This window comes from Emys orbicularis, chromosome 8, assembly GCF_028017835.1.
Source record: "Emys orbicularis isolate rEmyOrb1 chromosome 8, rEmyOrb1.hap1, whole genome shotgun sequence".
Lineage (NCBI taxonomy): Eukaryota > Metazoa > Chordata > Testudines > Emydidae > Emys > Emys orbicularis.
The window spans coordinates 47,127,781-47,140,591 of NC_088690.1; the positions used below are offsets into that span (position 1 = coordinate 47,127,781).

General features: G+C 45.0%; 1 protein-coding gene across 4 annotated transcripts in view; it reads left to right on the top strand.

Moving 5' to 3' along the window:
- Positions 1-12,811, top strand: part of KCNT2 (potassium sodium-activated channel subfamily T member 2) — a 293,338-nt gene that overhangs the window by 138,417 nt on the left and 142,110 nt on the right. For all 4 annotated transcript variants that reach the window (XM_065409271.1, XM_065409272.1, XM_065409273.1 and 1 more), the window contains 3 exons: positions 1,369-1,549; positions 3,052-3,216; positions 12,317-12,453. In XM_065409271.1, the coding sequence (XP_065265343.1) occupies positions 1,369-1,549; positions 3,052-3,216; positions 12,317-12,453 (483 nt within the window). The remainder of the gene's footprint in view (positions 1-1,368; positions 1,550-3,051; positions 3,217-12,316; positions 12,454-12,811) is intronic.

Below are 12,811 nucleotides of genomic sequence, written 5' to 3' on the forward strand. Positions count from 1 at the left end.
ATAACACTAAAAAGTAGCCTGACCCAAATAGCCTGAAAAACAGTCTATGATTAAAACTTATAATTGATCTAAGGTAGGAAAGTTAAATATCCATCTTCACTGGAATGACATTTCCACAGTTCCCTTTATTAACTTTTCAGAACCTATTATAAAGACAGAAAACTACTGCTTCAAGAATTCTTTTCTACAACTAAAACTTAAAAGGGACAAACTAGTGAGAGTATGGAGGAAAGATCTGAACTACCACCTCAGTGAAAAAATCTGGAACAAAGTGTGTAGGAATACAAATGCAGCCAATGACTGAAGGTTGAAACTTATCCAACAAAAAATCATCTTCAGAACATTTTGGGATGTGTGAAAACTACAAATGCTAGAACAGTGAAGAGGAAACTGGGGATCTCATCCATATGTTATGGAAATGCTACTGCCCACTAGTAAATTATTTCTGGAGAACAGAAGAAGAACTGCTAACATTGTTATAAACACAGGGCCTGCCTGATGATTAAAGGTTTTTTACCTGGGAGTGCTTAATGGTCAATTGTGGCCAATTAGATATCCTATGCCAAGAAATCATCTTTGATGTACAGTAGAATTATGACTGAGAAATATGGCATTATTTAGAAATTACCTTTAAAACAGAAAGACAGTCAACAGCCTCCTAGGAGGATGGGATCACTAATATGCAAGCTCAGAGATGCTCTGTACAGCAGGTGCAGTTAAAGAGCTCCATTGGTGTAAAGGATTCTGCTAAATTCACAGATAATCCCTATCTTTGAACTTGGGAAGCTCATTGTAACCAGTAGAAATCTTTCAGACATTTTAAAGGCACCCAAATCAATATGAAAGTAAACTGAAAAACAAACAAACCTAAGGACCAGGTTCTGCCATTCTTACTTACAATTAATAGAACCATATTCCACATGTAGACCTGTTGAGTTCAGTTGGACTACTCATACAGTCAGGTACTCAGCATGAGTCAGGGTAGTAGAATCTGGCTTTAAAGTTTGTATCCTTAGATACATTTTATAAAGGTAAGATGTGCTCCCATTTATTTGTTCTTATAATACAATAGCAAGGGGATATTGAATTAAATTGAAAGGCAACAAATTTAAAACTGATATTTTTAAAACACAATGCATAATTATTCTTATTCCAAGATAACATTTAGAACTTTATTATGAATAAATGACATTTAAATACAATTTTTAAAAGACTTTTGCTTTGAACCAATATTTTCTCTTCTTTGTGAAGTAATATATGCATTTGCAGAAAATAATTCTCCTTGCTAGTAAGAGAGTCATAACACTTTGGATTTATTCCAGGTACTAGTTTTATTTTTCATTTCTTTATTCATTCTTTTTTACATAGTATTTGCGGAATTCAGCATCTGGAGCGAGCAGGAAACAAGTTGACTCTCTTTGACTCCCTTTATTTCTGCATAGTGACATTTTCAACTGTGGGCTTTGGGGATGTTACACCCAAGATCTGGCCTTCAAAACTGCTGGTTGTCATTATGATCTGTGTTGCCCTTGTGGTGTTGCCCATACAGGTAAACTCTGATTATTTTCCATTTGGAAGAGTTGGGGAAGTTTTGGGGAAAAGACTGTATTTGCTTGAAATATATCTTGCAACTGTCCTTACTGTGTATGTAATGTCAAAAAAAAAGAGTACACCAACTTGTATGCTTCTTCATTTTATGCAGAGTTGGAGCTTTCTTATTTGTCTCCTTGTTTGTAAAATAAATGTGCATATGGTTTATATATGCTAAAATGAGAGGAGCTAACAAGTTTTCAAATCCTTGTAGAAGCTGCTGGCTCCCATCAGACACCAAAGAACATACAGACACTGTGTGTTGTCCAAATTTACCCTCATGCTTGGATTTACCTTCACAAAAACGAGAGCAAAACTAGAAATACATTCTTTAAAAACATTAAATGCTTTAATAGTATGTATACATTTGCAATTAAATAGCAGCAAAACTAACCAGCAGCTAAAGCTTTCTCCAAACACTTAGCTATTCCTAGCATTTTCCGCTTCAGAGTGACACCTCAAGGGGAGAAAAGGGCTTTGTGTACTGGTCTGAGCACAGGACTGGGGGCCAGCTCTTATCGTTGCTCCGACACTGAATCACTTAACATCCCTGCCTCAGTAGAATGTGGATAAGAAAACACTCCAGTCTCATTGGATTGTTGTGAACATTAGCTAGCTTGTATGGAGCTTCGAAGTTGAAATGGTATATGCATGGTGTATTATTGGTACTAATTGTATATAAAACATGTGGACATTACTCCATTGAAGTAATGCTTTTATGTATTTAAATTATTCCAGATACATTGCATATCATATTGATCCCTAGAGTTCCCTTTATTAGGATCTCAAAGCAGAATTTATTGTGAACTGGGGGATGCTGATTAAGGTGGTAGAGGGAAAAGTGCCACTTATTGAAGTCCAGTTCAACAGCTGCCATAGTCAATACCAAAAAAACAGCAGTTCTCCAGGAGCAGCAGGGACAGAACATGATGTTTCTTTTAGCCATATGTTTAAGTGATGCCAATATTTAAGGTGCAGATCAGACAGTAAGAAATAATATGCAGACACCATTGTATCAAGTGTTGCCAACTTTAGATTTTTAAAAATCTCTGGGGAGAAACTGAGGCATTGTTCCATATCCATAAGTAATACATTGGTGTTTTTCTTGCAGTCCCATCTCTTGGAGTCGTGTAAATTACAAATTAACCCTAAAGGCTCAAATACCAGGAAAAAAAATATTTAAAATAATCTCATGATTTAACTCAACTTTATGATTTTTGAATGCTTGAGATTGGCCTATTGATGTATTATTGTGCCATCCCATCAGCCATCCCATCTGCTTAGTTGTAAATTGCTGCTCTTGGAAAGAAACAAAGACAAAGGGTGGGGGTTCTAAGTGTGTCTTTAATTCAATGAATGGATGGACTAAAGCATAAAATATAATTAACTCATACTGATAAAGATGCTTATATTGCACAGCTGCTTATATGTATTTCATTCACATTTGACAATATATTGCAGTTTGAACAGCTGGCTTATTTGTGGATGGAGAGACAGAAGTCTGGAGGTAACTACAGTCGACACAGAGCTCAGACAGAGAAACATGTGGTACTGTGTGTCAGCTCCCTGAAGATTGACTTGCTTATGGATTTCTTAAATGAGTTCTATGCTCATCCCAGACTGCAGGTATATTTACAATGCAAGAGTAAAATAATAAATTCAATTAGACATTGGTCACTCGCAGACAATCTTCACAAATGGTCTGTAATTTGTGTGTCTGAATTAAAGAATGACTGACTGAAGAAAGTATAATTGCAAGAAGTAGCTCAGAACAAGTACGGGGTGCATTCATTTTAAATTTATCTAAATTGGATTAAACAGATAGACTCTGTGTGACACAAGTATATTTCTAATTACTTTGATTATACCAGTTATCTTACAGCCAACTAATTTCGTGAAAATTTGTTTTGATTAACCCAATATGATGCGTAAAAAGAAAAAGATAAGAAAATTGGTCATTTCATGTTTTTCTGCTATTATGGGGCCTCATCCACTGAACTCAATGAGAGTTTTTAAACATAATTGTGATTGCTGCAGTTAAGACAGAACAGGGTATAGTGCAATGGACATAGCCTGATAGTCAACATTGCTCACAAGTGAAGAGTTTCTCAGCGTAAGCATTAAGAGAATTAGGGAATACAAAGAAATGTCTTTTTCATATGGCTGACTATATCCTAATCTGCTCTGTGAAAGTTTTACATCTGAAGGCGAGCCCTGTGTAAGCTCCAAAACTTGTCTCTCTCACCAACAGAAGTGGTCCAATAAAAGATATTACCTCACCCACTTTCTGTGTTAGTCTGTATCAGCAAAAACAACCAGGAGTACTTGTGGCACCTTAGAGACTAACACATTTATTTGGGCATAAGCTTTTGTGGGCTAGAACCCACTTCATCGGATGCATGAAGTGAAAAATACAGGAGCAGGTATAAATACATGAAAGGATGGGGGTTGCTTTACCAAGTATGAGGTCAGTCTAACAAGATAAATCAATTAACAGCAGGATACCAAGGGAGGAAAAATAACTTCTGAAGTGGTAAGAGAGTGGCCCATTACTTCCATGTTATACTTTTGGCCTTCACAACATCCACTGGCAATGAGGTTGACTGTGCATTCTGTGAAGTACTTCCTTATGTTTGTTTTAAACCTGCTTGTAGCAAAGTGCAGCAGGGGCCCCCTTGGCTCCTGCCGCTGCTAGGTCCACAAAGTCACTCTGAAACCCTGGGGTTAATAACCACTGATGCAGTTTATTCACAGACTTGTTCCTACCACTTTTCACTATGTACAGTTGGTTCTTCACTATCTGCAGTAAGTAAGGACAGAAGGAAGGTCCCTACTTCCACTCCTGCCTTTTCCCTTTGGCTTCCTTCTCCTGCAGCTTTTATACAGCCCCAGGCTAATTAGGTGACAGCTGTCTCTGCTTCCCCAATTAGGGCCAGGTTATTCCCCTAAATGGGAGCTGGTGTGAGAGGGCTGAATAGGCAACCCTTTGCACCTCTGCATCCTCTACTGGGGGGGCACTACAGGGAAGTCTTTTCCTCTCTTTTGGGTCAATCCCAGGGTTTGCCATGTGGGATTCCTTCATCCCCCAACCACCAGGGCCGCCCAGAGGATTCAGGGGGCCTAGGCAAAGCAATTTTGGAGGCCCCTTCCATAAAAAAAAGTTGCAATACTATAGTAACATGTATTTGGAAATGTAAAAAAATAACCAGTGAAATACATTCAAAAATTAATTTTTAATAATTTGAAATTACACGAAATACATTCTTTAAAAACATTAAATGCTTTAATAGTATGTATACATTTGCAATTACATAATGGGCTGTCGCTAGGTGATAGTGATGGTTGGTGTCAATCGGCTGTCGCTGCCTGGGGGTGGCGCTGTTGTTGCCCAAGGCTGGGTGGGGAGCTGGGCTCTGGGTTGGGGGGTGCCCGGCTCACAGGGGCTGGGCTCAGAGCTGGGGGTCAGGGCTGTGGGGGAATGGGGATGGGGACGGGGGGTGCCCGGCTCAGAGGGGCTGGGCTCGGAGCTGGGGGTCAGGGCTGCGGGGGATGGGGTTGGAGCTAGGGGTCAGGGCTGTGGGGGGATGAGGTTGGGGGGTGCCCGGCTCAGAGGGGCTGGGCTTGGAGCTGGGGGTCAGGGCTGCGGGGGATGGGGTTGGGGGTGGGCTTGGAGCTAGGTGTCAGGGCTGTGGGGGGATGGGGTCAGGGGATGCCCGGCTCAGAGGGGCTGGGCTCGGAGCTGGGGGTCAGGGCTGTGGGGGGGTGGGGTTGGGGGGTGTCCAGCTCAGAGGGGCTGGGCTTGGAGCTGGGGGTCAGGGCTGCGGGGGATGGGGTCGGGGGTGGGCTTGGAGCTAGGTGTCAGGGCTGTGGGGGGATGGGGTCAGGGGATGCCCGGCTCAGAGGGGCTGGGCTCGGAGCTGGGGGTCAGGGCTGTGGGGGGGTGGGGTTGGGGGGTGTCCAGCTCAGAGGGGCTGGGCTCGGAGCTGGGGGTTAGGGCTGTGGGGGAGAGGTCGGGGGGTGTCCAGCTCAGAGGGGCTGGGCTCGGAGCTGGGGGTCAGGGCTGTGGGTGGGAGTGTCAGGGGGGTGTCTGGCTCAGAAGGGCTTACCATGCTGCTTACTCCCGCCTCCCGCCTCCCCCCTCTCTGGAGTCTCAGTGCGCCGCGTCCAGGAGCGGCCCTGGATAGCGCTGCAGCGGCGTGGCTCCACAGCACCTGAGCTCCTGCCGCTCGGCCCAGAGCTTGGAGCCCCGCCCCCTTACCACGCGGCTCCGAATGGGAGGAGATCAGGCCACGCGGCTGCAGTGCTGTCCAGCACCATTCCTGGACGTGGTGCGCTGAGGCACCGGGGGATGGGGGAAGGCGAAGGCGGGGGTGGGGGGGAGCCTCCGACATTCTCGTGGGGGCCCCTGCAGGGCCCGGGGCCTGAGGAAAATTGCCCCACTTGCCCCCCGGGCAGCCCTGCCAACCACAGAAACTACATTGTGTTTGGGGTGGATGGCCCCACAGCTCCACCACAGCGCCTCGCACCATTCACAGCCTTCTAGGTGTTCCCTTGTTCTCCCCTCCTTCCTTTCTGTCAGGGGTTCAGGGTTGGTCCCAGCCCTCTCCCAGAGGCTATGGGCTTCTGGTCCCCCAAGCTCATCCAACGGGGCCTGGGTCTCTTCCTCTGGGATGTCCACTAATAAAGGCCTCCGCCGGGCCTTGCTCTCTGGTCGAGGACCCTGGGGTGGACATCTCGCCCATAACTTCCTTCTCAAGCTCTGTTGGCTAGGGGCTTTCTGCTCAGGGTTCTCTACCCCGTTACTCGGGGAACTTCCCTTTTTCCTTATCTTGGGTTTTCTCCCTCTGCCCACATTCCCTCCTGGGAAGGGGTCTCAGTCTGTACCCACTACCGCCATATAAGGTGGTCCATTTACTACCCCGACCCGTTGCCACTTAAACCAGCCCTGAACCTCAAGAGGCACCTGGGCCATAAGGTTTTGCCTCCTATCCCTGTGGACACATTCTATGTCAATTTTAACACCCGAAATCCACCAGTGCGGCCTCACCAGCTTCCTTTGTACCAGAGAGCAGGCCGAGGCAGAGTCCACCAGGGCTCATTGGGGTTTCCTCCCCACCATTACTGGAATGGGGGACAGCTTCCACCCCTGCCCTCCAGCATTTGCCCAATGACAAAAAACTCTGCCCATCCACAATCCATGGGTGGGCAGTCCCCCTTCTTGTGTCCCGGTCATCCACACTGCCAGCAGACAACCAGTCTGGACCATGTGGGAGACCCTAGCGTGTCCTCCCATTTGTTCTCTGGGCCTTTCCTGGGCAGAGGTTCTCTGGGCCTTCTCCCAGTATCCACTTCCTTGCTCAGTTGTCCCTCCTTCCTGGGGAAGTCTGCCTCCGTGTACTCCTCCGTAAGCTTTACAGCCGCCTTGACCATATTTGATTGGTGCCTCCTTTATTTTCTTTGGGAGGCCCTGTAAAAATTGCTCTAGGATGAGTGCCTCTATAATCTCCCTCACTGTCTGGGCGTCCGGCCTCAGCCAGCGGGTGGCCCAGTCCATTAACTTTTGGGTGAATACCTGGGGCTGCAAACCCCCCATCCACCTCGCCAACCAGAACTTCTGGCAATACTTCTCCACAGACAGCCCCACCCGATCCAGGATGGCTGCCTTTGCCACTTCATAATTCCTGGTCTGTTCTTCACTTAAGGCCATATAGGCTGCTTGGGATTTGCCGGCTAGGTAGGGAGCCAGTCGCAGGGCCCAGATTGCCCTGTCATATCCAGCCCCCGCGGCTACTCACTCAAAGCTGCCTACGAAGGCATCGGGGTCATCTGTCTGGCCCATTTTACATAGTGCTAAGCCCGGCACCCGAACGCCATCCCCTCCTGTGGGACTCACCACTTTCTGCAGGAGCTGCTGCTGGATGCCAGCCTGCTCCCAAATGAAGTCCTGCAGGCTCTTCTGCTGTTCTGCCTGCTAGGTGAGCAAGGCCTGTCTCTCCAGCTGGTGGGCTTGCTGAAAACTCTGCATTGACTTCTGCACCTCCTCCTGCTGCTTGATCAGCCATTGCAGGGTCCCCTCCATCTCCGGGCTGCCAAATACTTGCTCTAGCACGGGATCCTGGACAGGCCCCCACGTGTATCAGAGTCCCCCTTGGCTCCTGCCTCTGTCACTCTGAGACCCTGGGGTTAGTAACCACTGGTGCAGTTTATTCACAGGCTTGTTCCCATCATCGTTTCACTAAGTACAGTTGGCCCTTCACCGTCTGCAGGAGGGAGGGAAGAGCTACTTTCCTGCTTCCACTCCCTGCCTTTTCCCTTTCTTACATCCCCTGAGGCTTTTGTACAGCCCCAGGCTAATTAGGCAAAATCTGTCTCTGCTCCCCCAATTAGGGCCAGGTTATATCCAGCCAGCTCTTATTTATTCCCCTAAATGGGAGCTGGTGTTACAAGGCTGAATCAGCAACCCTTTGCCCAGCACCCTGTCACACTGCTGCCAATTAATTTCATTCGGTGATGCCTATTTTGTGTGTTATGTGCAGGGGTAAACAACACTTATTCATTTTCTCCACACCATTCATGATTTTATAGACCTCTATCATATCTCCCCTCAGCAATCTCCTTTCCAAACTTTTTAATCTCTCCTTGTATAGAAACTGTTGCATATCCCTAATCATTTTTCTTGCCATTCTCTACTTTTTCAATTCTAATATATTTTCTTTAGATGGGACAACCAGAACTGCACACAGTATTCAAGGTGTGGGCGTACCAGATTTATTTAGTGGCATTATGATATTTACTGTCATTTTCTATCTCTTTCCTAATGCTTCCTAACATTGTTAGCTTTTTTGACTGCTGCTGCACATTGAGCAGATATTTTCAGAGAACTATCCACAATGACTCCAAGATCACTTTCTTGAGTGTTAACAGCTAACTAAGACCAAATCATCGTGATGTGTAGTTGGCATTATGTTTTCCAATGTGCATTACTTTGCACTTATCAACATTGAAATTCATCTGCCATTTTCTTGCCCACTCATCCTGTTTTGTGAGATTCCTTTGTCACTCTTCATAGTCAGCTTTGGGTTTAACTATATTGAGTAATTTTGTATCATCTGCCAATTTAGCCACCTCACTGCTTATCCCTTTTTCCAGATCATTTATGCATATGTTCAACAGCACAGATCCCCATACAGATTCTTGGGGGACCTTGCTATTTACCTCTCTCCACTATGAAAACTGACCACTATTTCTACCCTTTGTTTCCTATCTTTTAATCAGTGAGAGGACTTTCCCTCATCCCATGACTGCTTACTTTGCTTAAGAGCCTTTGGTGAGGGACCTCGTCAAAGGCTTTCTGAAAATCAAAGTGCACTATATCCACTAGATCACCCTAGTCCACATGCTTGTTGACCCCCTCAAAGGATTCTAATAACTAGGTGAAGCACAATTTCCCTTTAAAAAAAGCCACGTTGACTCTTCTCCAACAAATTGTGTTCATCTAAGTGTCTGATAATTCTATTCTTGACAATAGTTTCAATCCATTTGCCTGGTACTGAAATTAGGTTTACCGGCCTGTAATTTCCAAGATCGCCTCTGGAGCCTTTTTAAAAAAAATTGGCTTCACATTAGTTATCCACCAGTCATCTGGTACAGAGGCTGATTTAAGTGATAGGTTACATACCACAGACAGAAGTTCTGCAAATTTCATATTTGAGTTCTTTTAGAATTCTTGGATGTATACTATCTGGTCCTGGTGATTTATGACTGTTAAATTTATCAGTTTGTTCCAAAACCTTCTGTATTGAGACCTCAGTGTGGGACAGTTCCTCATATTTGTTACCAAAAAAGAATGGCTTGTTTGTGGAAATCTCCCTCACATCCTCTGCAGCAAAGACCAATGCAAAGAATTCATTTTGCTTCTCTGCAATGGCTTGGCCTTCCTTAAATGCTCCTTCAGCACCTGAATCATCCAGTGGCCTTACTGATTTTTTGGCAGGCTTCCTGCTTTTGATGTACTACAGAAATTATTGCTGTTCATTTCTGTCTTTTGCTAGTTGCTCTTCAAATTCTTTTTTGGGCCTGCTTAATTATACTTTTACACTTGGCTTGGCAGAGTGAATGCTCCTTTCTATTTTCCTTAGTAGGATTTGGCTTCCAATTTTTAAAGGATTTATTTTTTGTCTCTAACCATCTCTTTTACTGTATTGTTTAGCCAGGGCAGCATTTTTTGGTCTTTTTTTATTACTATTATTTGGGATATACATATACTTTTATGCTCTAGCGTGGTGTTTTTAAAAATTTCCATGCAGCTTGCAGGCATATCACTTTTGTGACTGTTCCTTTTTTGTTTAATTAGCTTCCTCATATTTGTATCGTTTCCCTTTTTGACGTTCAATGCTACTGTGGTGGGTTTCTTTGGTATATTCCCCTACCCCCACAAGGTTGTTAACTTTAATTACATTATGGTTGCCATTATTAAGAGGTTCAGCTAGATTCACCTCTTGAACCAGATCCTGTGCACCACTTAGGACTAAATTAAGAATTGCCTCTCTTCTTGTAGGTTCTAGGACTAGCTACTTCAAGAAGCAGTCATTAATAGTGTCTAGAAATTTTATCTCTGCATTCCATCATGAAGTGACATGTTCCTATTTGATATGGGGATAGCTGAACTCCCCTATTGTCATCGCTTTTTCTGCCTTTGTTGCTTATCTAATCTCCCTAAGCATTTAACAGTCACTTCCCTGGTCAGGTGGTCAATAATATATTCCTACTGCTATACTATTATTATTATTCAAGCATGAAATTTCTATCCATAGAGATTCTATGGTACTGTTTGTTTGTTTTTACCATATATGACTATGCCTTCTTTCACAGTGTCACTCCCCCATGATTGTGTCCTATTCAGTGTCCGACTGATTATCATTGTTCCACCAAGTTTCTGTTATGCTTTTTATATCTATATGCTCATTTAATACCAGCCACTCAAGTTTACCCATCTTAGTTTTTAGACTTCTAGCATTTGTATACAAACACTTATAGAATTTGTCAATATTTAGTTGTCTGCCTTCATGTGATATAATTGAATGAGATGCTTTTTTGACTGTTTCTTCAGTTCCTACCCGTACTTTATCAACTTCTAGCCTCTCCTATTTACTAGGATATAGAGTATCCCCTTAAAAAAAATCCTCCCCTAAAGGATGTGTCTGTCCAAACTGTGTGCTCCTCTGCATCTGTCAGCTTTCCCCCAGCCCTTAGTTTAAAAGGTCCTCTATGATATTTTTAATGTTCCCTATCAGCAATCCGGTTCTGTTTTGTTTTGGTGGAGCCAGGGCCAGTGCAACCACTAGGCAAACTAGGCGGCTGCTTAGGGCACCAAGATTTGAGGGCACCAAAAAGCGGTGCCCAAAATGTCTGGGATGCTCACCGGGCGCCGGCTACACGTGTAACCCGCTTCCCGCCCCTGTGCGAGGGGGCGCTGCTGCTTTGATCAGCTCCGGCCGGCCGGGAAGCGATGTCATTTCTCCTCCGGCCGCCGGGGGCACTGCGCTGCTCCCTGCTGCTCTGGCTCTTCCCCAGGGCCCCTGCCCCTGCTCAGCCCCGTCTTGCCCCCACTCCCCTGAGCTCTGCAGCAGGGCCAGGCCTGCACTCACCGGCGGCAGGAAGTGCAGAGACCTGGCCCAAGCCGCGCCGCCGGTGAGTGCTGCCCGTAGCCAGTCCCTGCTGCACTCCCTGCCCTACCTGCACCAACCCTGCACCCCCAGCTCTGCCCACAGCCAGCCCCTGCTGCACCCCCTGCCCTGCCCGCAGCCAGCCCCGCGCCCCCGTCTCCAGCCAGCCCCTGCTGCACCCCCTGCCCTGCCCGCAGCCAGCCCCGCACCCCCTGTCTCCAGCCAGCCCCTGCCACACCCCCGTACCTGAAGCCAGCCAGCTCCACACACCCCTGTCTCCAGCCAACCCCGCACACCATCTCCAACCAGCTCCACATCCCCTGCCCTGCCCGAAGCCAGCCAGCCCCACACCCTGTCAGGTTATTCATTTATTTTCATTAAATATGTAGACTAAATAATGAAATTAATAATTTTTCAAGCCAAATGTGTATTAATTCTAATGAACAATGCCACATTATGCAGTATTCATTTTTGAAAGTTTATAATAAGCGATGCTCTGGGGGGTGCAAGGTGGAAGTTTTGCCAAGGGCGCAAAATATCCTTGCACCGGCTCTGGGTGGAGCCCATCCTTACTGTATAGGCTCCTCCTTTCCCCAAAGGTTCCCCAGTTCCTAATAAACCTAAATCCCTCCTCCACTCACCATCATGCCATTCATGTATTGATACTCTGCAGTTCTGCCTGCCTTTTAGAGAATGCCACCGTGGAGGTACTAGACTTGAACCTCTTACCTAGCAGGCTAAATTGGCCTACAGGACCTCTCTCCTACCTTTCCCTATGCCATTGGTACCTACATGTACCATGACCACCAGCTCCTCCCCAGCACCACCCATTAGTCTGCCTACCTTATGAAAAAAATGTTGTGACAATTTTTAAAGCTCCAGTTTTATTATAGAATCTGAAATGTGCAATGTTCAAATAATTTATCCAAGAAACCATTTTAAAAGTTAATACAGATACTTTTTCACTTCCGGTCACTGTTGTCACCTATACTCCAGTGACAACAGACGGTAACAGTAAATAATCTAAATGCCATTTCTACTCTCCTTTATATTTTTGACAGGACTATTATGTGGTTATTTTGTGTCCTACTGAGATGGATGCTCAAGTGAGAAGGGTGTTGCAAATTCCAATGTGGTCTCAAAGAGTTATCTATCTGCAAGGCTCAGTACTGAAAGATCAGGACCTGTTGAGAGCTAAGTAGGCAAAAACTAATATATTTATTTTTCATTTATTTGTTTCAACTCATACTTCTTAAATAAGGTTTACAAACAACATGAGCTAGATTAGAAAAGTAGTTTGTGCATTTTAGAAGGGTAACATGAGTAAATCTTTGGCATAATTCAGCTTTGTTCCTAACTTTTTTTTTTTTTTTTTTTTTTAAGCCACTTGTAATCTAACTCTACTTTATCGGACCAAGCTTTTCGTCACTTGTCTCTTCTGTCTCCATTTTAAAAGCAGCATTAAAACAATTCAGAAATGAATCAAATAATTGCTTTTCATGGCAAAATGACTCACCAGTTGATGCACTGACTTGTGACTGGGTGTGCTCTCTCCA